Source organism: Camellia sinensis, chromosome 10 (assembly GCF_055761805.1).
Source record: "Camellia sinensis isolate YWXY chromosome 10, ASM5576180v1, whole genome shotgun sequence".
Taxonomy (NCBI): domain Eukaryota; kingdom Viridiplantae; phylum Streptophyta; class Magnoliopsida; order Ericales; family Theaceae; genus Camellia; species Camellia sinensis.
Genome location: NC_138970.1, coordinates 130,307,158 through 130,334,444, shown reverse-complemented (window position 1 = coordinate 130,334,444; position 27,287 = coordinate 130,307,158). Strand labels below are relative to the sequence as shown.

The 27,287-nt window shown below is 33.7% G+C and overlaps 1 protein-coding gene across 5 annotated transcripts in view; it reads left to right on the top strand.

The window, feature by feature from the left end:
• Nucleotides 1–15,861, top strand: part of LOC114295550 (dynamin-related protein 3A) — a 50,296-nt gene extending 34,435 nt beyond the window's left edge. Inside the window, exons 9-20 of one of the 5 annotated variants that reach the window (XM_082892334.1) lie at nucleotides 3,577–3,686; nucleotides 3,949–4,041; nucleotides 4,159–4,251; nucleotides 4,352–4,489; nucleotides 5,451–5,537; nucleotides 6,657–6,755; nucleotides 8,399–8,441; nucleotides 9,975–10,114; nucleotides 10,225–10,371; nucleotides 10,538–10,590; nucleotides 14,822–14,921; nucleotides 15,426–15,861. In XM_082892334.1, the coding sequence (XP_082748460.1) occupies nucleotides 3,577–3,686; nucleotides 3,949–4,041; nucleotides 4,159–4,251; nucleotides 4,352–4,489; nucleotides 5,451–5,537; nucleotides 6,657–6,755; nucleotides 8,399–8,441; nucleotides 9,975–10,114; nucleotides 10,225–10,371; nucleotides 10,538–10,590; nucleotides 14,822–14,921; nucleotides 15,426–15,656 (1,334 nt within the window). In that variant the 3' untranslated portion in view covers nucleotides 15,657–15,861. Of the gene's footprint in view, nucleotides 1–3,576; nucleotides 3,687–3,948; nucleotides 4,042–4,158; nucleotides 4,252–4,351; nucleotides 4,490–5,450; nucleotides 5,538–6,656; nucleotides 6,756–8,398; nucleotides 8,442–9,971; nucleotides 10,115–10,224; nucleotides 10,372–10,537; nucleotides 10,591–14,821; nucleotides 14,922–15,425 lie in introns of all 5 variants that reach the window. The other 4 variants (XM_082892332.1, XM_082892336.1, XM_082892335.1 and 1 more) reach the window with 4 other exon arrangements.
• Nucleotides 15,862–27,287: the final 11,426 nt, after the last annotated feature.

The following is a 27,287-nucleotide window of genomic DNA, read 5'->3' as shown; positions in this document are numbered from 1 at the left end:
GCATACTTATGTTTGGAGACCTTCTCCTGTTCTTACCAAAGGGGGTTCTACTTACTATGTTTCTTTTGTCGATGATTACACTCGCTATACTTGGGTTTATCTTATGAATCATAAATTTAACTTCTACTAGATATATGTACTTTTCAATCTATTGTCACTGCATAGTTTGGGTCTACTATTAAAATGTTGCGCTCTGACTTGGGTGGGGAATATTTTAAAACTGAGTTTTGTGAGTATTTGGCCAGCTTGGGTACCGTTCATCAAACGTCTTGTATTGACACACTGGCTCAAAATGGTTGAGCTAAGCATAAATACCATCATCTCCTTAAAACCACTAGGTCTTTTCTTTTCTTTGCCTCTGTTCCAATTCCATTTTGGGGAGAAGCAGTTCTTATTGTTGCTTTTCTTTTTAACCGTATGCCTACTCCCTTTCTCTCTGGTTGGTCTTCTTATGAGGTTTTGTTTTCTTAATTATTCCCTCCTTCGTGTTTTTGGATCTGCTTGTTTTGTACTTTTTTCTTGCAAAGATAGGACCAAACTAAGTTCTAGATCTGTCCTGTGTCTTTTTGGGTTACAGTCTTACTCAGAAAGGCTATCACTATTACGACCCTAGTTCTCGTCGCCTTTATGTCTTCCGCTATGTTGCCTTTCTCGAACATCTATCCTATTTTCATTTTCATCCTATCATTGCTCCGGTTTCCAAAGAAGACTTGGTTCACATTAATCCATTTCCTTCTGAGGTCCCTTCTGATGAGTACATCTCCACTGTTTCTCATAAGCTTGTTCTTTCTTCTCCTCCTACCACCCCTCCGGCTAAGTACCTCTCTACTAACCCTCATGAGTCGGTTCCCTCTTCTCCTCCTGCACCCCTTCCTGTTCTTTCTCCTCCTTTGTTAGTCTATTCTCATCGCAAGGCTCTCCCTTCATCGATTGTCTCTGCCCCTGTTGCTCCTCCTCTAACTTCAGACGATTCTGATCTTGCCAATCGTAAGTATCCCTTTCGCAATTGTAAACAGGTAGTCAAACTTGGTTTTGCTAACATATGTTTTTCCTCTTCATACTGCACGTTTTTGTCTACTATTCACTCTTTGACAGAATCCCAGTCTTACAAAGAGGCCTATTAGGATCCTAATTGGATTCAAGCTATGGAGGATGAGTAATCTACATTGCAAAAACTACTACTTGGGAGCTAGTTTTTTTGTCTGTTGGCAAGAATTTGGTTGGTTGTAATGGGTCTATAAAGTTGAGACTCATTTTGATGGTTCTCTCGAGCGCTACAAAGCTTGCTTGGTTGCTAAAGGTTTCTCCCAAGAATATGGTATTGATTATGAGGAGACCTTTGCCCCTATTGCCAAGATGACTACTGTCCGCATTTTGATCTTTGTCTCTGTTGTTCGTCATTGGCCTCTTTATCAGATGGATGTTAAGAATACTTTTCTTAATGATCATCTAACTGAGGAGGTTTACATGCGTCCTTCCCCTAACCTTCCTCATTTCTCTGGACAGACTTGTCGACTTTGGCGTACTCTGTATGGTTTGAAGCAATCTCCCCATGCTTGGTATGATCACTTTTAGACAGCTGTTACTGAACTTGGATTTCATCCTTGTGCCCAAGACTCTGCCTTGTTTCTCCTCCACACCTCTGCTAGTTTTGTTTCCCTCTTACTGTACGTGGATGATATGATTCTGCTATCGTTGAGGTCAAACAGCATCTCTTCTGCACCTTCAAAATGAAGGATTTAAGCCTCGAGCTGTATTTTCTTAATATTGAGGTAACTTCTTCTCCCAAGGGCTATTTTCTGTCTCAGGCCAAGTATGCCAATGAAGTTATTCACCGTGCCGATCTTACTAACATTAAGCTTTTTGATACCCCCATTGAGCTTAATGTGAAGCTCAACACTATTGATGGTGGCCCTCTGGATGATCCTACTTTATGTCGCGAGCTTGTGGGTTGCTTAGTCTATTTGACAGTTACTCGTCTTGATCTTGTCTATGTTGTTCATGTTAGTCAGTTCGGTTCTGCTCCTCGTTCTACACATTGGGCTACTTTGATTCGAATTCTTTGCTATCTTCGCGGTACTATCTTTCAGGGCTTGGTGTTATCTTCTTCTTCCTTGGACTTAGTGGTGTATGTTGATGCTGATTGGGCCGGTGATGTTAATGATCGCAAGTCCACTTCTGGTTTTTGTATGTTTCTTAACGATTCTCTGATTTCTTGGAAAAGCAAGAAACAAACTATTGCTGCCTGTTCTATTGCCGAAGTTGAGTACCGTGCTAGGACTCATGCTATTGCTAAAATTGTCTGGCTTCGTAGTCTCTTATCTGACTTGTGCGTCGCTCTATCCTCTCCGACTTCTCTCTATTGTGACAACCGAAGTGTTATTCAGATTGCCTATAACATTGTCTTTCATGAGCGGATGAAATACATTGAGATTGATTGTCACTTCATCCATCAGCATTTGCAGTCTAGCTCTATCTCGCTTTTTTTTGTCACTTCGGCTCTGCAACTTGCTGACTTCTTTACCAAGACTCACACCACTGCTCGATTTCGGTTTCTCCTTGACAAACTCTCAATGTTTTCTGCTAAAACACCTTGAGTTTGCGCGGGGGTGTGAGAATATATTGGCTATATTGCATATATTGTATTTTAGGAATTTAGAATGATTGCGATTGTGTAAATATTATGTGTAATTTGTATTTGCTTTTTAGTCTTAGGGATTGGAGTTCTATATAAGTGATGTTATCTTTGTATCATTGAATCATTCGAATATATAGAAATATTCAGAAACTTACAGCTAAGTGTCTATTCAACTTCTTGTAAAGTTCAATATATCTCTTTATTGTTCGCTCTATTATGCATTATGCATCTACATTAGATGTTCATTTGGGATGCTTTTTCTGGACAAAGTTTGTTTGGGATGCTTTTTTTCTGGCCTCAATGGTATTATTTTTTCATTGAGATGGTATGAAAACTTTGCGTAGGCTTTGGATCATGAATACTTGAGGGGCTGTTATGGTGGCACTAATGACTTTTGATATTTGAATACACTAGCTTCATTTAGGACTTTGGCGATTCTACCATCTCCGGCATTTTCTCACCATGCTTTGCTTTGTTGATGAGGCATAAAGGCATTGGTAAACAAGTGCTTACTCCAGTGGTTATTTAGGATGACCATGTGTCAGTCAGCATTTGGAGCAGGTGGATCTCCTATCTAAATGACATTTGCCATCATGATGCTGCCATTTTTGGTTGAGCCCTAACAATAATGACTGCACTCGGTACCTTGGCATCTGACTATAGAGAGATGCAAATGTAGCTTGTTGGGGAGCTGCTCAAACATTGAACAGTGCTTTATGCCTTGGGTTTCTCTACCTAGGTTGGAGCGTGGACCTAGGAGGTCCGCTTCTCAAACAATTGTAGATCAAACGTTTGTATGCTCGTGTTTAGTTGTCCCTTTTCTTTGTGGTCCTCCCCTCGCCTCGCCCCTTTCTCTTTTGTAATTCTGTCTCTTTCATTTACAAGCATTAGTAGAGGTCCCTTAATTTGCTTTCGTTATCTGTTTCATTGATTAACAGCTTTTTCTGCAATGGTGGATGGTAAAAGTCAAGAAATGTCAACCAAAGAGTTGTCGGGGGGAGCCAGAATCCACTACATTTTTCAGTCAATTTTTGTGAAGAGCTTGGAGGTGCAATTTAGTTTTCATAATTATTGAAATGCTGGATTGCATTTTTTTTTTGGACTGCTGAAATAGGTAAATTTGAAGTCATGTTTACTAGGAAATCTGCAGGTATCTTTTGCTTGGACTGTTACCTTAGTCAATACATTTACCATATTAATTTATTGATTTTCTAAACAGTCATTTATTTAGTTTCTGCTCAAAATGTGATAACGGTAATCATGAGATTTTAAGTGCTACATAGCTGGTAACTACCTCATTTTTTGTGTAGGAAGTGAATCCTTGTGAAGATTTTTCTGATGAGGACATTAGAACGGCTATCCAAAATGCTACTGGTCCTAGAAATGCTTTGTTTGTTCCAGAGGTGTCAATGTTTTTACATACTGGCTCTATTTAGCATGTTTTCTATGGTTGGTCTTGTGTTTCAACAATTCTTAGCATATTTCTGATATGAATATTTATTATTATATTCACCTTTCAGGTCCCATTTCAAGTTTTGGTTAGAAGACAAATTGCTCGATTGTTAGATCCTAGCCTTCAGTGTTTACGACTTGTCTATGATGAACTAATAAAGGTGCAGAAAAACAGACTTCCTCACATTGTGTTTTGCTCTCTCTCTCTCTCTCTCCCCCCAACTGAATGAGATGTGATCCGGCCAATTAATTTTCATGCAGATGAGCCGTGCTTGTGAGGCAATGGAGATACGAAGATTTCCAGTATTACGAAGGCGTTTGGACGAAGTCATGGGGAAGTTTTTGCGTGATGGTGTAAAACCGGCTGAAAGAATGATAGGAAACATTATTGAGATGGAGGTTCTTTGATCTCTGTCTGTTCTTTTCTTTAAGCTTTGTTATGCAGGAATTTGTATTTGGTTTACATGATTACTTAAATATATCGAACAACATTTGGCATGGAATTTTTAAACCTCACTTATGTACTGGATAAGTGTCATCTTGGAATTGAAATGAGAACGTAAGACATTAAATTTGTTGGAAATACTAGAAATTATTGTCTAAGATCTATTCAGAAATTGGTTATGACTTGAGGGTTGACAGTAAAAAATACTGAAATGCTTCGGACTCATAAATAGAAATTTAGACTTTAAAGCTAAATTGTAATTGTCGGTTCTTTGAAAGTTTAAATTCCAAAGACTACTCTCTCTCTCTTTCTCTCTCTCAGAGAGAAAAACACCCTTGTCTTTTATTCTGCACACCTGCAAACTCTTCTTTCCATTGATGATTTGCTTTTATTGCTCAAACTTCTGTTTTACGCTATACCACCATTCCTGAACTTTCCATACAACACCCTGCTTCTTTAATCACATGTTCTCAATTCTAAATGGTCCTTTCCCACTCCAAGCACCCCTGCTGTGCTATTTTGCATTCTGACACACAGAGGATATGTTAACAGGACTCCATATAAAATTGTGGACAGATAATGCTCAACAAATATGACTTAAAATTGAAATAACTGACCTGAAATTACCATGAACATCTTTTCTTGCCTAAAAGTAACTTGTTCATTTAATTGGAGCTCAAAGCCTTAACTGTAGCCTTCAAAGGAGGTAGCTCTTCTTTTTTACTCAATTGCTACCACATTAAGTATAGAATCTTCTCGGTCCATAGCTCATTTGATTCGGTTATCTTTAAATACGTTTAGCATGCTTTTGAAATTGTTAATCAATGATTATTAGTTATTATTATGAATTGATGAGATTTGTACAAACGGTAACTTGATCCTCTTCTGATCAGTCAACTTTTTTCATTATTTCAGATGGACTACATAAATTCTTCACATCCAAATTTTATTGGTGGAAAGAAAGCAATGGAGGAAGCTATGTGGAAACTGAGATCTTCTCAGGTGCCATGACTTTAATGGATCCAAATCTGTAGTTTTTAGCCCAAAAAAATTGTGGATTTTGTTACCTCCCTTGATCACTATAGGCATCATTGTCAAATCTTGAATCGAATCTTGAACCATTTTGCTGAGATATTGAATTGTGAATCGTATCTACTTGTATCGAATCGTGAATCACACGTTTCATTTTATTTATTGTAATATTTAATTATATATATATAAATATACACAATGTTTGAAATGAAATAAATATCAATATAACTAAATTATATTTTTGTATATACACTAAGAAGCACGGAGACACGGATACGGACACATGAAACGAGACAGACATGCCGACACAACAATTTTAAAAAAAAATGCAAGACACGACACGTGAGGGACACACACAGAATATATAATTTTATATATTCATTATATGTCATATATATGAATATATTATTCCAAAACAATAAATGAAGGCAATCTAATACTAATTTCTATATATTGACATTGTTTTTCTTTCATCGTTGTATTCTAAAAAATGATATTTTAGCCATTTAATTCAATGTAGGTGTATGTAAAATTTCTAAGTTATCATTGTATTTCCGTAATGTGTGTCTGATCAATGGACACGTGTGTTTAAGCAATGGACACGTGTGTCCTTCAAGTGACCGAGTCTAATTTTTTTCTTAAAAAAATAAGACGCGTTTGGATGAGTGTCGGACATATGTCGGGAAGTGTCTGACGAGTGTCAGGGTCCGACACTGACATGCCACCTTTTTAAATGTGTTTGTGCTTCTTAGTATATGCATATATATATATATATAGGTTGATAAATTCTTAGTATATACATATAAAACCATGTATATCAATATAATCTCTTTATTTTTATTTAATTTTTATTTTGTGAAAAAGATGCCGTTTCATGCATTATTCAAACAGAACTGAATCGCTTCAGTCACAGTGAATCGTAATGAATCGTAGTAAATCGCAGTTGAATTGTAAGATTCTATTGCACGAATCAAATAGCTTTTCTTAAAACTCGTATCGAATTGTATGAATTGTAAGATTGTAACAGCCATGACTATAGGTTTAAGGGTATCCGAATAGAACATCATCTGTATGTTTATGCTGAATCAGGATGATAATGATGTTGAAAAAGTATCCATGTCAGAGAAGGGCCAGAAATCTCGAGTTGTCCAGGCTAAGTCTGTTTTGACTGGAGTGTTGCCTAACCAGGTATTATTCTTTCCCCTTTTTTATGATTTTTGACTGAGCCAAAGATGTTGCGAAACATTTACTGGTAAAACCTCACCAGGAAGTCATTGCTGGAAAAAGCACAGAGAGATCCTTGGGGGAAAGTAACCAACACAACGAACTATAAAAACTATTGATAGGAATACAGAATAGAATAACTAATGTGGGGTCGAAATAATTCTATGGTGAAGGCTGAGGCCCCTCTCCGTGTAAAATCATATATATATATATTTTTTTTATTATCTGATAATCTAGGCAGAGGAAATTGTCTGTGCCAAGATATCAAATGCATTGTGTATCAATACATGCATGGTTAGAATTGTGCGATTTGATTCATACGATTCATACAAGGGTCAACCAAAACGATTCAAATTATTGAATCAAAAATTGAGTAAATCATGTGATTCACCATGATTCATTGCGATTTACTGTGATTCACCGCGATCCAGTTATGTTTTTATTTGCATAATGTATGAAATGACATCGTTTTTGCCTATATATGAAGAAATAACAAAGAAATCAATTAGTTATATTGATTAACTATTTTACCCAAAAGATTTATGATTTGACAGCAATGGATGCATGTAGCTTTGTGGGCCTTGTGAACTCAACTTGGTCTATTGATAACAATTGATGACACCTTAGTATCAGTGGCTCAGCCCGATGGCTCTGAACTCCAAGTGGGCTAAGTATACGCTGTTGGGCCGAGCTAAGTTGGTTTAAGTTCTACTCTGGGTTGTGCTTGGTCTGGGTCAAACTATGCCTATCTTAGTGCAACATTTGGCTTCTCTTGAAGACCACTAAATACTTTTGCATGTCCCATTTGAAATTCATATACATGCACTGACCATTTAATGAATAAAATTAGTATTTCTGGCTTAATTAATAAAGGTTGTACCAGTAGCAGAAGGCTATCCCTCTTAATGGGATCTAGACTTGCCATATATATATATTAGCAAGGCATCGGTCGAAGTTTCCAGTTTAAAAAATGAAATGATATTGTATTGTTAATTCTTTACAGAAGATTTTTTTATAAATTTTAGGGGAAATTACAAAACAACCCCAGGGTGTGACCCTTGTAACAAAATAAACCTTGAATTTGTAATTTTGTCAATATAAACCCTAATCTTTTTATTTGTTTTCAATATAAACATCTGCCTATTTTTGCTAAGTAAAACCAACAAAAAAAGGGTATTTTAGTCCTTAAACTCATTGAAAAGGAATATTTTAAACATTTTATGTACACTTACATTGAGTTTAATAAAATATAATTTTTCAATCGGTTTTACTTAACAGAAATAGGAAAATGGTTTAGATTGAAAACAAATAAAAAAGTTAGGATTTAAATTGACAAAATAAAAAAATCAAGGTTTATTTTGTTATAGTGTCAAACTCTCTCTCTCTCTCGCTTTTTTTTTCTTTTGGTAATTACCCCTAAATTTTATTAATATATTTAGTTCATTATTATGTGCAGTTCCTACAAAGGATTAGACTAATTACATAGACAATACTTGAATTCGTATGGTCTGCCCCAAGGCCTGAAGCTCATTTATCTGGTCTACTCTGCTCACTTGTTTACATTTTGAGTACATTTTGTAATTTCTTTTGTGTTTGGTCTGTGGCAGGGAACTCGTCCTCAGTCCAACAATGACAGACCTGTATCAGTTGGTATAGTCTTTGTTCTTAAAGAGTTAATTTCATAAATTGTTATTCACTTACAATTATCTTGAATTATTCACTTACAAGTTGGTGCAATATTGAAGCATTTTTGTTATTGGGTATGGATGTTTTTGGGCTATTATAGGGGATGGCGGTTATTTTATTTCTCTTCTTTTTGTATTATCTAAGGGTTGTGCTCCCTATGCACGTTATCTATTACAAATATATTTTTTTTGGTGTTGATAAAAAAAAAAAAAAAAAACGTATCTTGAATTTTGTGGGAGGAAATTACACATTTAAGTGAAAACAACTCAAAATAATTGCACTTTCAAATAATTGCTCTTTGCTGATGCTTAATTTCTTTCTTTTGGTTTCGACATTTGCATGGCTTGAACATTTTGATATGTCACACTACATAATTTATTTTTTAAGACTTTCAAAACGCGTGATATGGGATATATGATAATATTCTTGGTGTCTATCCTAAGAAGCATGGACACTTCTAAAAAAGTGACGTATCCATGTCATGTTTGTGTCGAACGCCGACACTCTTTGTACACTTTTAGGACACGTGTCCGACACTCTTCAAAACGTGTCCTATTTTTTTAATTTTTTTAAAGACTTGGACATTTTTTGGACACTTAAAGGACACGTGTCAATCGCTTAAATACACATGTTTATCGATTAAATACGTGTGAAACTAATTATAAGTTTGAACAAAACAACTTAAGATACAATAATAAAACAAAATCCATATAAATTTATTGGAATTAGTGTCATATTACATTTTTTATTATCTTTGAATGATATATTTATATATATAACATATAATAAATATATAAAATTATATATTTTATGCGTGTCCTCCATGTGTCATGTCCTGTATTTTTTGAAAATTAACGTGTTGGCGTGTCCATGTCCGTGCTTCTTAGTGTCTATCAAAATGTTTGTTATGTTTATTAAAGCAATGTGTCTGATTGATTGCATGCATGTGTGAGTGTTTTTATACATATAGTTGTAGTGATTAGCCCATGTTTCTATCTAGCCAATATTGATTATTATGATTGTCATCATTGAGATTCATGTATATTTATATTGTACGCCGGTTGTCGCAATAGAATCTTGTATATTCCCTTTTAACTCTATCTACCATTTGATCAACCTTAATATGTTTCTTTGTTGGGTGGATTTGGACTTGAATTTTGTATGAAACTGAGACCTTTTCTTGATGACTACATAACGAGAACTTTTTGCCTTAGATATAATATTATGTTTCTCCGATTGCATCTGTTTGATGCGTTTGCATGCGCATGCACAAAATGAACTGTAATTTGATTACAAGTTGTTGGGGGGAATCTGAGACCTGTGTGGGGCGTACACAGAGACAGTAAAAGTTAATGGTTGTGATTTTACAGAAATGCTGCTTGCCTTCTATAGTTAGTGTGTAATATGTATTATGAGCATGATTATGGCCATCCTACTACTTGGCATGAGTAGTAGCTACTAGCTATATGTACATTACTGTTACATGGTATTTAGCAGGTAATTCATCCACAAAGACTTGGGCCATTTCATCTATATTTGGGAGTCGGGCATCTTCTGCAGAGAGTTCAGCTAATAGATCTCTTGATGAAACTGTTTTTGATATGGAACGGATGCCTTCTGTGATCCAATTGAGAGAGGTAATAATGTGCTTCACGAGCACTTGATAATTAATTTTTATTTTGAAATTGTGATTGTATTTTTCATTATTCCTGATTCAAGTTTGTCATTTTGTGGCCGGTAATTTCAGCCCCCTGCCATCTTAAGGCCATCAGAAGCACAAACAGATAATGAAGCAGTTGAAATAATAGTAACCAAATTACTCTTGAGTTCTTACTATGACATTGTCAGAAAGAACATTCAAGACTTTGTTCCAAAAGCTATAATGCATTTTCTGGTATTGTTATTGAAACTTTTCTTTTCTGTATTATATTTGTTCAAATCTATTATTTGTGGGGTGTGGAATATCCATTTAGCCTTGAGGTTGAATTTTGTGCATTCTTTTGATCTTCATCCTCTGGTTCTGGTCATCTCAATGTTCTGTTACTGTGTATGTTCTCCAGGTTAACCATACGAAAAGGGATCTTCTGAACACCTTTATACAGAAGCTGTACAGGTATGCACATGGGACAAAGTGAGACTTCTCTAGTAAGAGTTCTGTTCTGTTCTTCTGATTAAATCAGTCAAAGCTAGTTTATTAGTAGCATTGTAAATATTTCTAATACATCTTAAATGTAGATTTAAATTTATTGAAAAACTTATTATCAAAAGATTCCAAATGGGAGTGTTGGGGTACATATGGCCGAGCCACCAATGGTTTGTTAACAATCTTTTTTTATAAACTTTTCTAGGCATGGTTGACCCTATTTTGTCGTGGTCGACCACAGTCGATCATAGTTGTCCACATCCACAAGGATAATTGACCATATTGTGAGACTTCCTAAAAGTGCTCTTTGAACCTACCTATGGTTGACCATGCTGAGCTGACAAAGATTTGGCTTATGTAGCATAGCTTGTTCAGACTTGTTCCTAGCCTTGTCCAAAGTCATCTTCATTTCGATGAAGCTCTTCTATAGCATTTCTTTGATGTTGATGATGATCTCTCATAGAACTTCAAGTTCAGGTGATGCAATCAAATTTGCTCATCTTAGCAGTGGCTTGAATTCTATTTTAGGCTGCATAAATAAGTCATGAAATTGCCTACCTATTGCTAATCTTAACCCTAACAAATTAATTATTTTTCCTGTAACATCCCTTTTTCATACTTCGTGGAGAGAGAAATTGAGAAAGCCCGTGTTATGAGAGGTTTTGATTTTGATATTGCTAGGATTAACTTTCCCATATATGATGTTGAAATATTCCATTTTAGTTGAAACTTCTAAGGCACACAAACATGGGATAACACTTGACATGCGTTGTACCTGCCTTTTTTTTAGTAAAATAAGTGCAGGCTAAAATGATTCTCTTAGGTGTTTGAGATGGGCATGTTTCAAGATATTGTAATTTCTATGATCTCTTAGTTTGACCTGAGTTACTTATTGTGCTGCTGACCTGTTAATCTTGTCCCCTGACTTGATTGGTGTTTTTAGTGGAATAAAAGTACACTTGGAATGTCTGCTTGCTTGGTATATAAGATGCACTAGTAAGGCTGTTTGCAACTGATGGCTCATGAACAATGATATTGTCATGTTCCACCATCCCCAACAATAGCCTTCTTATATAGCTTTCATTTATGTGCTTATTATTGTTGTTATATTTTGGGATAATTGTTATTGCTACAGCCATTTTCGACGATTCCATAGTGTCATTAGCTTATTCTTCATTTATAGGGCTGTGTATGAGGCTATGGAAGCAGCCAAATGGCAGTGGAAATGGGTATTTAAAAAAAAAATTATTGGAATAAGAAAAATTGAATATGCCATGACATTCAAAAGTCCTTTATATTTTGGAAATAGTGTTTTAGGTTATTGTCCAGAAGTTCAGTCATTGAGCTCTAGGTGGTGGATAGGGCTCTGCAAAACACTGCCAAACCCGTCGTGAATGGGCCCTGAACCATTTGGGTTGAGAGGGTTGGCAGGTGTGCAAACATTTTTAGGAGCAGTCCCAGTTTGTAGGTGGTTCAGAAATGTTTAACCTGCCAATAACCCAAACCGACACACTATTATTTTAAGTATTTTATAATAGGTTTGTGCATCCCACCACACTCAAATCAATCTCCACAAATAACCTTCTCTAAAAAGTAAGAACACCACTCCATTCATTTCAATCAATCAGCCTTCTCTGAGGTCTCTCTTCTCTATCCCCATTCTCTCTCTCTCTCTCTCTCTCTCTCTCTCTCTCTCTCACTCTCACTCATTCATCACCTGGCTGGTGCTTCCCCAGTCCTCCATGGTTTCAACACTTCCAAGGATCTAACTTCTAAGACTCCAAGGAGGCAACGATTGATAAAATAAAACAGAAGACAGGTCGCCATAGCCCTCAGTTAATATTTCAGTTTTCTCTCTGAGATCATGTCTGTCTGTCTGTCTCTCTCTCTCTCTCTCTCTCTCTCTCTCTCAGATCCTCCTCATCAACTTTCTTTCCCATGTCTACACCCCTCCACCATCACCGGATTCACATCCTGGCACCCACTGCACTTCCCCTCTACTATCAGCCCCAAGTCTCCTCCCATCTTCTGCTGCTTCCCCATTTTTTTTTTAAAAATTTATAATAATGCTTTAAAAACGATTTTCTTTTCTTGTCTGTGCTTATTGGTTCCCCATGTTTTCATTTTTTTCTGTATATAGATAAACCATTTTTGTTTCCTTTACATTTACCTTCTTTTTTTTTTTTTTCTTTTTTTTTTGTGTGCGTGTGTATGCTGTTTGTTTGATTGTTTTTTTTGTTTTTTGTAATGCTTTCTATGTCTTTTATGTTTTATTGTCTGCAGTTTAATCTTAACATATGTGCAATTTTTTTTTAATATCTGTTTATGAAGATTCCTTTTTTAAGACTGTTTAAATCATGGATTTGGGTAGAGATTTGGAAAGAGAAAGGAAAATGTGAATAAAATATAAGCTAAATTTGTTTTCTTCAATTCCCTCACTTTTTCGTTTTCTTTCTCAAAATTCTACCAAAATCTATGATCCAAACACAGTCTAAATCTCTATTTGAGTTGAGTTTGGTTGAATTAGGTTATAAGTTTAAGAGCATATTTGGTACGATGAAATGGGCTGGAACGAAATGCCCATTCCAGCTTTAGATTCCTTTTCCCATGATAGGTACATCATATGTAAGAGGGAATATCCATTCCATTGGAATGGTCATTCTAACAAAAAGTGAGAATATTTATTCCTTTCTCAAAGTTAAGGAATAGGCATTTCATTGCATCATGGAATCATCCTTTAACAGGTGTTTATTAGTATGTTGGCTATTACCACCATCTATTACTGCCTTCGTCACCGCCACCCCTCTTCTACCACCCTACCATTGCCACCTACAACCATTGATGCCACTGCCACTACCCTACCAACACCCTACTGCCACCACAACCACTACCTCACCACCGCCATAACTATCATCCTACCACCACCACCTATTACCACTGCCCACCGCCATCGACCTACCATCACCACCACCAATCTACTATTGCCGCCACCACCTATTACCACTGCCTATCACCACCCACGCCACAATCGCTGCAACAACCACTACTATACCACTGCCGTTGCTGCTGCACCCCACCCCACAAGCGCCGCGACAACCAATACCATACCTCTACCGTCGCTGCTGCAACCACCGCCGCCATCCTACTATTGACATCTCCACCTATTACCACCATCATTATTATTGTTGTTGCTGCCACCACAGCAACCATCTTATGACGATCACCTATTGCCACTGCCTATCACCAACACAGTACTGCTACCTATTACCCCTGCTTATCACCGCCACCACAATCACAACCACAACCAGAACCCCAACACCAACCCTCACCCTACTACCGCCACCACTACATCATACCAAACTACGACCACCACTGATTCTTCCACCATCGCCATCACAATCACCACTCAAACCACCACTTTCACAACTATAAAAACTATCATGAACTACTACAAATTTAGATTGCTTGTTACTAGTGTGATAAAAAATAATTTAAAAAAAAAATCCCATTCCATTAGTTTAATAAATATAACCAAACATGATAATGAGAATTGTTATTTAATTTTTATGCCATTCCATGTTAGCACCCAAATAATGGAATGTGAATGAGCATTTCATTCTCACTATCATTCCATGACATCGTACCAAAGTTCATTAAAGGTCTTGTTACAAAGGCGCAATTTGAGAAGACAGAAAGTTACGTGCCCAACCCGCCAAGTTGAAACCGACCCGATGGTGTTTGTGAACCACGGTTTGGTTGTAGTTGGAAAATAATTCTATCAGCCATTGGCGGTTTGATTGATATTTTTTCCCTAAACCTCTGCACCTACCTGCGCACACCTCTGGTTGTGGACATTTGGCTGAGCCTGTTTATAGCCCTATTTCAAGATGATTTGACTGATTGGTGTTTAATAAATTTAATAAAAAAATTTAAACTAGGCAATGATTCTAAATTCTAATAATTTGAATGTTAAAATTGCTAAGGTATTTGCATGAATTAGGTAAAAATGCAGTAATGTTTTAAACTATATCATCTGACTGTTTCTGATTATGAAAGCATTACTTTGTGGCACACAACACCGCCATGCACCCGTGGATGGAATATGAACTGCTAGTAATGGGTCACTGATGTCCTCTGTTTGCTGCATTAACTTAAAGGTTTGATATTTCTGAGCTTTTTTTTTCTTCTTTGGTGTCCACAGAGAGAGTCTTTTTGAAGAGATGTTGCAGGAGCAACATGATGTTGTCACGAAGAGAAAACGGACAGGAGAAGTGTGCCATGTCCTGCAACAAGCTGTTCAGGTGAGTCAACAAAAAAAAAAATTAACAAATTTAAAAAAAGAAAAAAAAAAAAGAAAAAAACGAGAATGGAAAAGAAACAAAAGATAAGGTCTAGTCGATTCAGAAGTATGCATCCATTAACGTCATTATGATATGTGAGCCATGAAGAGCTTAAGCTGGTGTCCCATCATCTACCTTTGCTCAATGTTGTACACATTGGCTTTTATGTATATCTATGGAACTCATTCTATTTCATTAAATATGTTATCTCAAGTGGCCCTATTGGTTTCATTTATTCTTTGTTAGTAACCTTGTTTATTTACAAGGCCGCCTCCTAGTTATATTTCAGTCAGAACGCACTTTTGTTCTCTCTCTCTCTCTCTCTCTCTCTCTCTCTCTCTCTCTCTCTCTCTTGCTTTTTTCTTCCAGTGGAGATGCAAAATGCATACCCAATGTGATGAACATCATTTTTTTTTTTTTTTTTTTTACGGGACTGAAATAATTGTTTGTTTTTTTCTATTATAGACACTGGATGAGGTTGAAGCTGATGTGTCTTCACGAGGTTCAAGCTTGGGTGCTGCTGCTGCTACCTCTGGATTGCTAAGGATCTCAGGCCTTTCATCCAATCTCTACTCAATATCAAATGGTGAGAACAGGCCATCTTACACGTCCACAAACTCTGCTGCTCGCAGAGTATTCCAATTTGGCGATCAGTCATTGCCTGGAGACTCAAATGGTGGCCTTCACAGATATTAAGGTGGTGGGGGGCTTGGATATCCGATCTTTGAATTATGGGTGGATTTTTTTTTTTTTTTTTTTTCTTTTTCTTTCTATGCTTTGCTTTATGGTTTATTGTATGGTGCTTTGAATCCCATATCAATATCACCTAATGGGATGTGTTTTACGACTAATATTCTTTTGTGAATATGAATCTGGTTAATTTGCAGATTTTTTTACCAGATGAGTGGATGTTTAAGTTGGCGAGGAGGTTTGGTCTGGTCTGGTCTGGTGTTTTTTTCCTTACATATATGATGGGTAATTATTTAATAATTCCGGAGTATGAATATGTGGTATTTTATAACATTATGATTGGTTGAAAGATGGATAGGCGGGGTATTAATTGGGGAACGTGAGAAGCATATTGAATGATAGTTGGTTAGGGAGTACAGATACGTGATACTCCAGGAATATTGAATAATTTTCTCACGTATATGAGTATATAATTTATTAATTTTCTTTTGTCAATATATGTGTGTGTACTGAGAGGATACTCTCCCAGTTTTGATTAATGTTTTTGGAACTGCATTTGTGTTGGTTACCCAAAAGGATACACTCGTCATGTTTTTTCGTATAACTACAAAAGTCAATCCCAAGTACATTAGTTTCTTTTTTTGTTAAAAAAGTTAAGATATTATTATAATGTCAATCCCCAAATGAGACCTAAATCTGACATGTAATTATATAAAATTCATATGGAAACAAGATTCAAATCATGCAAATATAGAAAATAAACTAAAAAAAGAAACACAAATCTAAATCAGATCATATAGGAAATCTATGTAATGCAAAATAGAAAACTAATCTAACATATGCGAACTAAATCTAGATCATGTCAAATATGGAAAGTAAATTATAGGCACTAAAATTTTGGGTTTTTTTTAATCATTGTACCATCAATCAACAAAATAAATCCTCTAGATTGGTCAAAATCAAAGTACCCAAGAATAATAATAAAAATATGAATTCCACTACAATCATGAGATTTAATGCAATTACAAAATAAAATGATCTTGATGGGTGAATTAAAAAATGCAAATCCGTTAATAATACAAGTCAACATCATAGGAGAGAAGGTGTTGTATGAAAATCAAATCAAATTCAAAATATACATGTATATTTTTAATCGGTAGAAAATTAATTATAAATATGAGAAATATAACATCAAATTGGATAATTAAAGTTCAATAATATGCCAAGCTCAACAACTATAGCCAGTCCAACAACTATATGCAATCCCTATAGTGGGGAGAAATAAATACAACATAAAATATTAAACTATTTTTCATATGAGTTAAACCTACAATCTCATACGAGTTAAACCTATAATCTCATACTATAAAGTGGTCTATACACTACTATACTAAATGCCTTAGTTAAATCATATTCAAATTTATTGCCAAAAGTTAAGGAAGATAAATTTTCATTAATTGGTAATTAGACGACATTAATTTGGGAATTCCAAATTCAACAATCTCCATCATGTCTGTAAATACAAGCTCACTTATGAAGAAATAGACACACAGAGTCTTTTTAAGTTAGAAATCTGTCAAAAAGCTCACTCAAGTTCCTCCACATATCAAAACCCATACAAGTGCTTTCACTGAAGAAGAAAAACAAGTTCAGTAAATCAATGTCGTCCCTCTTTAACAAGAATGCACTTTTAAAAATTGATTCTCTACATACAAAATTTGTAGAGATTTAATCTTATCTTCATGTATAGCAATTCAATAAGTTAGAGTATTACCAACTCATCTTTTGAGACCAAGTTACTTCAACCCTCTTATAGTTGAAAACTTGAAGGATTACAAGTGCTCGATCAAAGATCAAGCCTGTAAAGTTAATATGCACATTTTTGAGGTTTCATGGCCTTTCCTAGTGAGACAATTTTAGGATCATTGCGGTTTTAGAACTTAGGTTTTGAAGGGGCAATTGGTGTATCAGAGGAAGGGGAAGAGAATGATATTGACTCAGGAATTGACAATGCGGCCTTGGATGAAGAAACATAAACATCTAAATGATTTGATGACCCAAGTGATCAACTCAAGAAAAAGAATGATCTGATCATCACAAGCATCAATGTCACCACTCAACACTACTTAAATGTTGGGGGTGCAAGCTCAAAGCTAATAATAGCTCAAGTGACAAAGCTTAACCACAAATTGGAGTCTCTGAATGAGATCATCAGTTTCTTGAATGCTAGCAATGGTTGTTTAGGGAAAATCAAGTTTCTTAATTGATGGAAGATTTGCAAATTTGCTATTGATTAATCATTTCCCCTTATCTTGGTTCCTATCTTTGGAAGTGAGTTATCATAGATGTGTTGACTGGTTAAGATTATTTGATATGCCATGGTATGGTGTTATTGAGGTTTAGTTTAACCATTGAGATTGTAAGAGGATAAGGGCGAAATGTTTTATTTTATGCGCCATAGTGAAGAGTTTTTTAGTATATTGACATGGGTTTTATGTGATTGCCACAGTTGTCTGATGCAAGACTTTATGTTGCTTTTAAATGCAACACGTGTTTGGAACTTGGGAAGTCGTGTATTTGAGAATGTATTTATTGAACATTTAGGGATTGTTTGGAATGATCTAAATAAGTGTACTTTTTGACTTTTTATAAAATATGGGTTGGGTTTGAAGTGATGTATTAGAGAAGTAATGTGACTTAAATAAGATGATGTGACTTAAATAGGATATTGATTTTTTGACTTTTTGTCTTTTTCAAGACATACCAAACTTGGCCTTATTATGTGTGTGCGCATTAATTCTTTATGTGCTTCATATTGGGGGAAGTTTGAACCTAGAGAAGCAGAGAGAAAGAGAAGAAGTGCCACAACTAAAAACAAACTCTTAAACAAAATGAAAAGAATCCATTGCCACAACCAAAATGGAACCCTTAAAGCGAATAGGAGAGTGGAAGAAGAGGAGGAGCCATAAATAGAAAATAATGATCATATACTGTTAGCGGTATTTTAATATTATAATGTGTTTTTGTCTTCCTCTTAGTCTTCCTAATCTCCATGACTTCCAAGCTAAGTCTCTCTAGTCTTTGCCAAGTCTCCCATGCTTATCTTTTCAATTCTTCTTCAAGTCTCCTATCCATTCCTTGCTTATTAAGCTTTCTTGGTCTTGGTCTTCTTGGTCTTGGTCCAAGTCTTGGTCTCTAACTTATCCATCCACAAGCCTTGCCTATTAAGTTTTGATTCCTATATATATATATATATATTAACTTGTGTCATATTTTTATATACATATATGAGAGAATGAGTCTTGGGTTGTTTTGTTATGTCTAATGCGAGATTATCAGGCAAATAAAAAGGGTGTGTGTGATAAAGCTTTGGGTTCAACCAATTGTGCAGTATTGGTGAACCATACGACTTAGTCGGGCTGTTGTATCCTGGGAGGGACAAGTCAAGGTTTTTCTGCTGCACCGGTGTGAGGCTTTGCCTAACCGCAGAGGGCTTGAATCTCCTTAAAGAGAGCGAGTTTCCCGCGCCTCAGCCCTGATAATAAGTTATTGTAATTTCATTATTTGTATTTTCTGGTGTGTTATTTGTAATTATCACCAACATATACTATATTGGTGGTGTTCTTTTTTCCTCGATTTCATCCACTACTTGTTGGATCTCTCAATCTCGAACATTTTGGTACTCTCTCTTTTAAATTTTGGGGTTTAAGTTAGTTTTGGATTAAGTTTATTTCATGCTATTTTAGATTCACCTTCATTTACAGGGAGATTGACTAGTTCCATAATAAAATAATAGCTACAAATTTGCAAGATTTCGCAGTGCCGAATTGCTAATTTCAACCTCACTAAGAGGTATCATTTTAATTCCCAAACTTGCTAGACTAATACTGTGTTTGGTTGGGAGATTTGAGGAGAAATTTGGAAAGAAAAATAGAAAAAGTAGGTGAAATGAGAATAAAATATACCTAAATTTTATATAGTTTCACACACCTTTTTCCTTTTTCTTTTTAAATCCCTCCTTAAATTCTCCAACCAAACACAGCATAAAATAAATTGAGTCGATTCAATGCACATGAAATGAAGTGTAAGTGTGAGGAAGATATTACTGTAATTAAAAAGTCAGAAGGTAAAGTGAAATTTCATTTATAATTGAAAGAAGAAAAAAAAAAAAAAGTGTAATTTGTTCCATAAATTATGAATGACGCCTCGCATGAACGTTATGTTACGCCTTGTTTTTAGAGTTTTATTGTATTTATTGATCCTAATTAATATTTTATTTATTGATCTTAATTTTAATTTTAGCAAATTTCTAGTTTTCACTCATGCATTAAATGAGAGTTTATTTTTTTTGACTATTTCATTGGCTTCTTAATTTATATCAATGCATTTGGCTTAGTGGTTGTGTAATACTTTTGTGGTGTGAGGTCTCGGGTTCAACTACTATGAAAAAGAGTTTAATACCGTTTATGGTGGCTATTGAGGGCTAATAGTCTCTTATAAATTAAGAAGTCACAAATAAAATTGAGAAAATAATCAAACATAAATGGAGTAAAATGTAAGTTATGATGTCTTTTATGTCGCCTATCCAAATAAAATGGGAGAGAAATCACAATTTTTTTCTTCTCTTTCCATCTTGACTGAGCCATCGTTTAGGATGTTAGCTATTTTAATTGACTTTTTGACTATTTTAGCCATTAAAAAAATGTTGTGATGGTTGTGAGAGAAAAAATGAATGATTGATATGTAAGATGTGATATTTTATCTTATAACTATTTAATTTTTTTTCCCCATCTAAAAAAAAGAATAGAGTTTTTTCTTCTTAATTTAACAAATTATTTCTTTCATTTTCTATGTCTTGGCTATCAACACACGTGTTAGACAGAAGTAGAGGCTCGCAAAAAGAAGAAAAGAAAAATGATTGATACATCGAATTTGAGCTTGCTCGAATTGCCTGAATTTTGTAAACCGGACAACCACTCGGATGATTGGTGTCACCCTTGTCAACCGTGTCACACTTGTAAACCGCATCTATTATCTTTGTCAACTGGCATCCGTATGGATGACCAGTCGAACAATCTCTTGAATGACCGACATGCAGAAATTCAAGGCATTCAGATGAGGCCAAATTTGGTGGATGTAGCATTGCTAGAAAAAAAAACAAAAATAGAAAAAATTTCAATTACACCCCGTACTAGGAATAATTGTAATTTTACTCTCAAATTTTTTGAAATCGTATCAATTTGCCCCTTACTAACACATTTAAACGAAAAAAAGTTCAAAAAAAAGTTATATTTTGATACCAAATTTCAAATCGTAGATTCAAACTCACTCCCTTCTACACAAACTTATCCTTTCTCCTCTCTGTACCTCTACAACTCCGCTGACTACTACCGCCGACGGCTAGCCCTCCTCCTTCCTCCACCACTCCAACCCAGAAAATGTTTCAGACAGAAGAGTCGTCTGCATCAAACATTGAAACTAAACAGATCGGAAAGCGAGATGGGTATGGTACCAACCAGAGCTATCACTCTTTCTGTTTCTTGCTCTCTCTATATCCATTGCTTCCTCTATTTCTTCTCTTATTCTTCTGTATCTTCTCTCGTTCACACTCCCACCACCAACCCCATAACATCAACTCACATCTCAAACCCCGTCTTCAACAAATACGCCATCAAAACTTTCATTCTTTGAACCCTTTTCTATATTTATCTCCAATTGCTTCCCACGAATTCAAACCCTTGAAAAACCAAAATCGGTGGTCCAATTTGTCAAACAACTCAGCTTCTCCAATACCCAAATTCGATCCTCCATCCATTACTCTCCCCAAATCCTCTTCTTCGACATCGACAGGACTTTCAAGTCCAAGCTCCAGTTTTTTCAAGATATGGGTGTCTCTGGTTCTGATCTCAGTAAGCTCATGTCTAAGAATTCTACGCTTTTGAATTGTAGTTTAGAGAAAAAATTGATTCCATGTATTGATGTGATTAAGAAAATTCTCGTAAATGATAAGAACAATCAGGATTTGATTCGGATTATGTGGAGGTGCAATTGGGTTACCTTCAGAGAACCCAAAGAGAGGTTGTTTTGTAACGTTACGTGCTTGGAGAGCTGTGGGATTGTTGGGTCTCAGCTCTCGATGCTCTTGATGAGGAAACCTCGCCTTTTTGTTTTATCAGAATTTAAGCTTAGATACCTCGTTTTGAGGGTTATAGAAACCAATTGGAAAGTAGAAGGGGTTGTAGTGGCGGAAGGAGGAGCGCAAGTCATCGGCCGTGGTGGCCGGCGGAGTTGTAGAGGGGTAGAAAGGAGAGAGGATGAAAGAGAGGATGAGAGGCTGAGTTTGCATTTATAATTTAAAATTTAAGGTCAAAATATAATTTTTAATTTTTTTTTTTTTCATTTGGCAAAGAACAAATTAATATGATTTTAAAAAATTTAAAAATAAAATTGAAATTAGTAGGTGATCCGTGCGATGCACGAGAATTTATTTTTAAAATTGAAAATTAATTTTAAGTCTTAATATTTTATGTGTAGAAAATTTTAACAATTAAAAGTTAAATATAAATAGATTTGCTAATGGCTGATGAAAATTGTTGTCATTGTGTGTGATCCTAAGTAAAATAAGCTCATAAAAATAATTTCTTTCAAATTTAAAAATAAAAAAAGAAAGTATGTTCTTAACTTGAAATCAAATCCTCATTTGTATTAATCAAATTTATTAAAAATCATAAATTCAACTTGTATCAAAATATTTTTTTCTAAAAAAAATAAAAACAATGGAAAATTCTACAATATATATATATATATATATAAATTATGACTTGGTTATAACTTATAGTGTATTATTTTGGTTATTAATCGAAAAAATCTTTACTAATTTCTTATGTTTGATTCTAAAATATTATAATATTTTTATACCATAATATTTAAATATTTTATAATACGAAAAAATGCGTAAGATTGGTTGACTCAAAAGTAGGATTTACGCTTAGATTAATAAGATTGTAAAAGTTATTCATATTGATGCATAAAAAATTATAAATTCAAATCATAAACAATGTATTCAGAGAGAATCAGACACAAATCTCTATAACTTTAATAATTTTAGTTCTCAAAAGAGTTCTAATTAATTATATGACATATCATAATAACCGCAAATTTTTTATTCTAGCCAAATTATTTTTGCATATTTTTTTCTAACAGAGCTCATGAAAGTGTATCATCAGTAATACTTTAAATTCAAAATTATTTAAGAAACATCAATAAGTGCCTTAAATATACACAATCATTTCAATGAATCATTTAATAATACTTTACACTATTTATCATTTGACATTTATCAATTTATCTTCTAAAAACTTAACAAAAAAAAAAAAAAGTATTTAGTTCTATTACTTTAATCAATCAATATCAAATTAGATGCTACACGTGTTTGTAAATCACTTCTAGAAATATGATGTCTGTCATAAAATCACAATAGAACTAATTTTAATTAATGTAATGATATTTTATATTATAATATGTGTTACAAAAAATAATTTTAATTTTAATTTAAAATAAAATTGTAATTTAAATTATTTATTTTAATAATCTTAACCTTATCGTTGTATAAAAGTGTTAGTTGAATACTTATATATAATATATTTTTTACTTAAATTATTTATTTATTTGAATAATTTTAGTTCTATTGTGTTATAAAAGTGATATTATCATATAATGATTTTATATGATATATGTTAAATTATAATATTGTAAAATCAATTCTCATTTTGATATTAAAAATAATAGTTAAATTAGAAAGAAAATTCGTAATATAAAATTAAAAGTGATTCTAATTATTTAATTTAATTTTTTAATATTTTTTTGAAAAATAAAAATTTGTAGAAATAGAATTACACAAAATTTATTTAAAAGATTAAATATAAATATGTTGTGATTAGATTAACAATAAAATACATAAATTAAATACGTAGAGTATTGATTTTTTTTCTTTAATCTTTTTTTTTTTGAATTATTCATAAATATTGTATATAGGTACATAAAATTTAAATTAAATATAAATATTTTGTAATAAATAATTTCATGTTAAAAAAAATTAAATATAAATTAATATTAAGAAATCAATAAGATAGACAAAAAAATTAATATAAAAGAAAATTAATTTGAACTGTGCGATACACATAATTAAGCACATTCTATGTAACGTCCCAGATTTTATTACTCAAATATCATTATCCAATCCCTCATTATAATCCAATTCCATAATAATAAAAGTGGAGACAAGAATAAATAGCTAAGCGATAAATGTTAGTGATGAACTATTCAACTACAATAATTTATAACATGTGCCCTTAGGCTTACATAGAAGAAAATGAAACAAAACAAATAAATAAAAAGGGATCAACCATTACTACAATAAGATGGCATTCCGCCTACAAGTAATAGACCCCGTGGTCAACAAATACGGAGACTCCATGGTCTTGAATAATATTCGAAACTTCTCACCTGAAAAATGGTTAACAACGTGGGATGAACACTAATGTCCAGTAGAGATTTCAGTGATTCTAAACAATAGCATAATATAGATATATATGATCATGAATGCTCCAGCTCAATAAATATACATAGATAGTGTTGTTTTGCATATCCAAAATATACTTACATACATAAATTTTTCTCAAAAGAATCATTATTTATCATTTTAAGAAAAATCCATTTTTCAGACCTTCGTAACTCATTATTTTCAATTCAAAAGGTTTCCAAAAACCGAAGTCACATCACGAATATCACACACAATAACGATTTCGGCAACTCTACAACTCATCTTCTATAATCCAAATGATTGCATCACATTGTTTATTTTCAAAATCAAATCCACAATTAATCCTTTATACCCCCATGCTACTCATTTACACCAAACAACATTAATGAACATAACAATGATATTCTCAATAGAATCAATCCACCTCATAACACAATTTCAACTATATTCTCAATACATATTTTCGTCAATAATAATCTCTACAAATATACACACATTAGCAATAAAATTTCGTAATAAAATAAACAACTTGTGGCCTTGCCAAGCCCCACATTACCATCGTGATCTCACCAAGAACCATGTCTGCCTACTTTACCGGTTGCTAGTCGGAAGGAATGCATTACCTCTATATAGCACAGCTTGCTTTACCGGGTGTTAACCGGAAGGAACGCATTACCTCTGTATAGCATATCAGCCCGCTTTACCAGTTGCTAGCCGGAAGGATCGCGTTACCTCTATAACACGTGCACCTTAATTTCCATAACACGTGCACCTTAATTTCCTTCCATTCATTCACATATAATTACGTAATTATGCAGTTAATCAACAACATATAAGGTTTTCACATCAATTCTACAAGTAATATCGTTCTCCACCGATGACCAAGAACAAAACCTCTAAGCATTTAATAGTAATAATATAAATTCTTATAAGCAAGATGGTGTGATTCTCATAACATTTCCATACCTCAATATTACCAATATTGTCTAGAGTTAGATTAACAATTATACCATCTCATAATGTCCACAATTGATTCCACTATTTTTGATCACCAACATTTACAACATAGGTCAATTTCATGATAATCATTTACTTCATTCTCTCTCTACTTCCCATTTCTAGTTCACAATAATTATTACAATCATCTATTAATTACTTTTCAACTATCACATTTTTCAATTTACCAATGACAATACCTAGTTCAACCATTCATAAACATTAACCCTTTTTCATAGTACATAACCATCAAATAAAAATTAGGGTTTGTCATTTTAAACTTCGCAAGTAACTTTTAATAGCATCCATTCATCATATTAACCAAGACATCACAAGATCAACCATTCAAATTTCCTTCTCTTCCCATTTCACATTTTTTATTCACAAATAAATAAATAAATCAACATGAATCAATATTTATATAAAAAAAAATATCATCTTTTCTTTACATTCTCATAAACATCAAATTAATAATTAGGGCTTTTTATTTCAACCATCATAAACATGTTCTATTAGCTTAAAATTTCCATAATCAACAACAAAAGATAAGATTAAACTATTTGATTGAAAACCCTAAATCTCATTTACATGTATTTCAAAAAAAATCACTTATAAACTCATCTTTTTCATGCAATAAAAAGTACCACATATTAATCTATAGTGATATATTGAAAAGAATCAATGAAATCCCTACCTCAAAATATGAAGAAAGAAAATCCGAAAATGCAAGCTTGTCGGATCAAGAATCCGAGACTACCGGTGTTAAGAGTACAGCGAGCTCTCCAACTTTCTATTACAAAGATTGTGCAAAATCACCCTCTAAGGACTCCACTCTAAGCTTAAAGCTTGAGCGACAATGGTGGAAATTGGACAGAGAGAGAGAGAGAGAGGGACCAACTCTCTGGACGGAAAAGAAATGCAGCAGAAGGAGAGAAAAAAAAAAAAGGGAAATGATAGAGAGCTCTATTTAGAGCTCTAATTTGAGTTCTAATGATGTGTCAAAGCAAAAAAAAAAAAAAAAAAAAAACAAAACAAGGCACAAACATCACATCAGGATGGGACCCACCTTCCCATTAGAGCTATTAGAGCTCCTATATTAGAGCTCTAAAGCATTTTTTTTTAAAAAAAGGTCAAAAGGAAATGGGTGGGGGCAACCCCACGTGGTTGCCTCTTTTTATTTTTATTTTATTTTTTATTTTTTTATACAAACACCTATATATATATATATATACATCAATTAAAATTATTTTAACAATCCTCTAATATTATGTAATATAAAATAGAGTGAGTTACACTAATAGTCTCTATAATCTGGGACTTATGTTATTTTGGTCCATAACTTTTTAATTGTGACATATTTGATCCTGAATTTTGAATCTTGTTCCAAATAAGGACAATTGTAAATACTATTGGATTTTCAAGGACAAAATCGTCAATTTGATAAAATATAAATTAATTTGACAAAAATAAATGCCAAAAAATTATTTTAAATTTTTTAAAAATTATTTCTAGCTACTAAAGATAAAATTATATAAAATTGATAAATCTTTTAAACATTTATTTATTTTTTTTACCAAATTAATTTTTATTATGTATTTAGATGATGATCATGTAAAATTAATTTTTAAAAATTAATCATGTAATTTTTATTAATTTTTATCAATTTTACATAATTTTATTTTTGGTGTGTAGAAATTAATTTTTAAAAATTTTAAAATATTTTTTTGACATTTATTTTTGTCAAATTAGTTTATATTTTATCAAATTGACGATTTTGCCCTTGAAATTAAGAAATGGTTTGTTCAATTGTCCTTATTTGGAACAAGATTCAAAATTCGGGATCAAATGTGTCATAATTGAAAAGCTAGGGACTAAAGTGACACAAGCCCCAAACTATAGGGACTAATAGTGTAATTTTCTCTATAAAATAATATAATTTGTTTCATCACAAAAATATATTTTTCGATTGATAAAACACATCATAAATTCACATTTCAAACATTTATTATAGGGCATGGCTTAAGGACTAGACTGTGCTGTTGGGCCCGTGGGGGCCCACCACGGGTCTCGTTTTGATAATCTGAACCGTTCAATGTGTA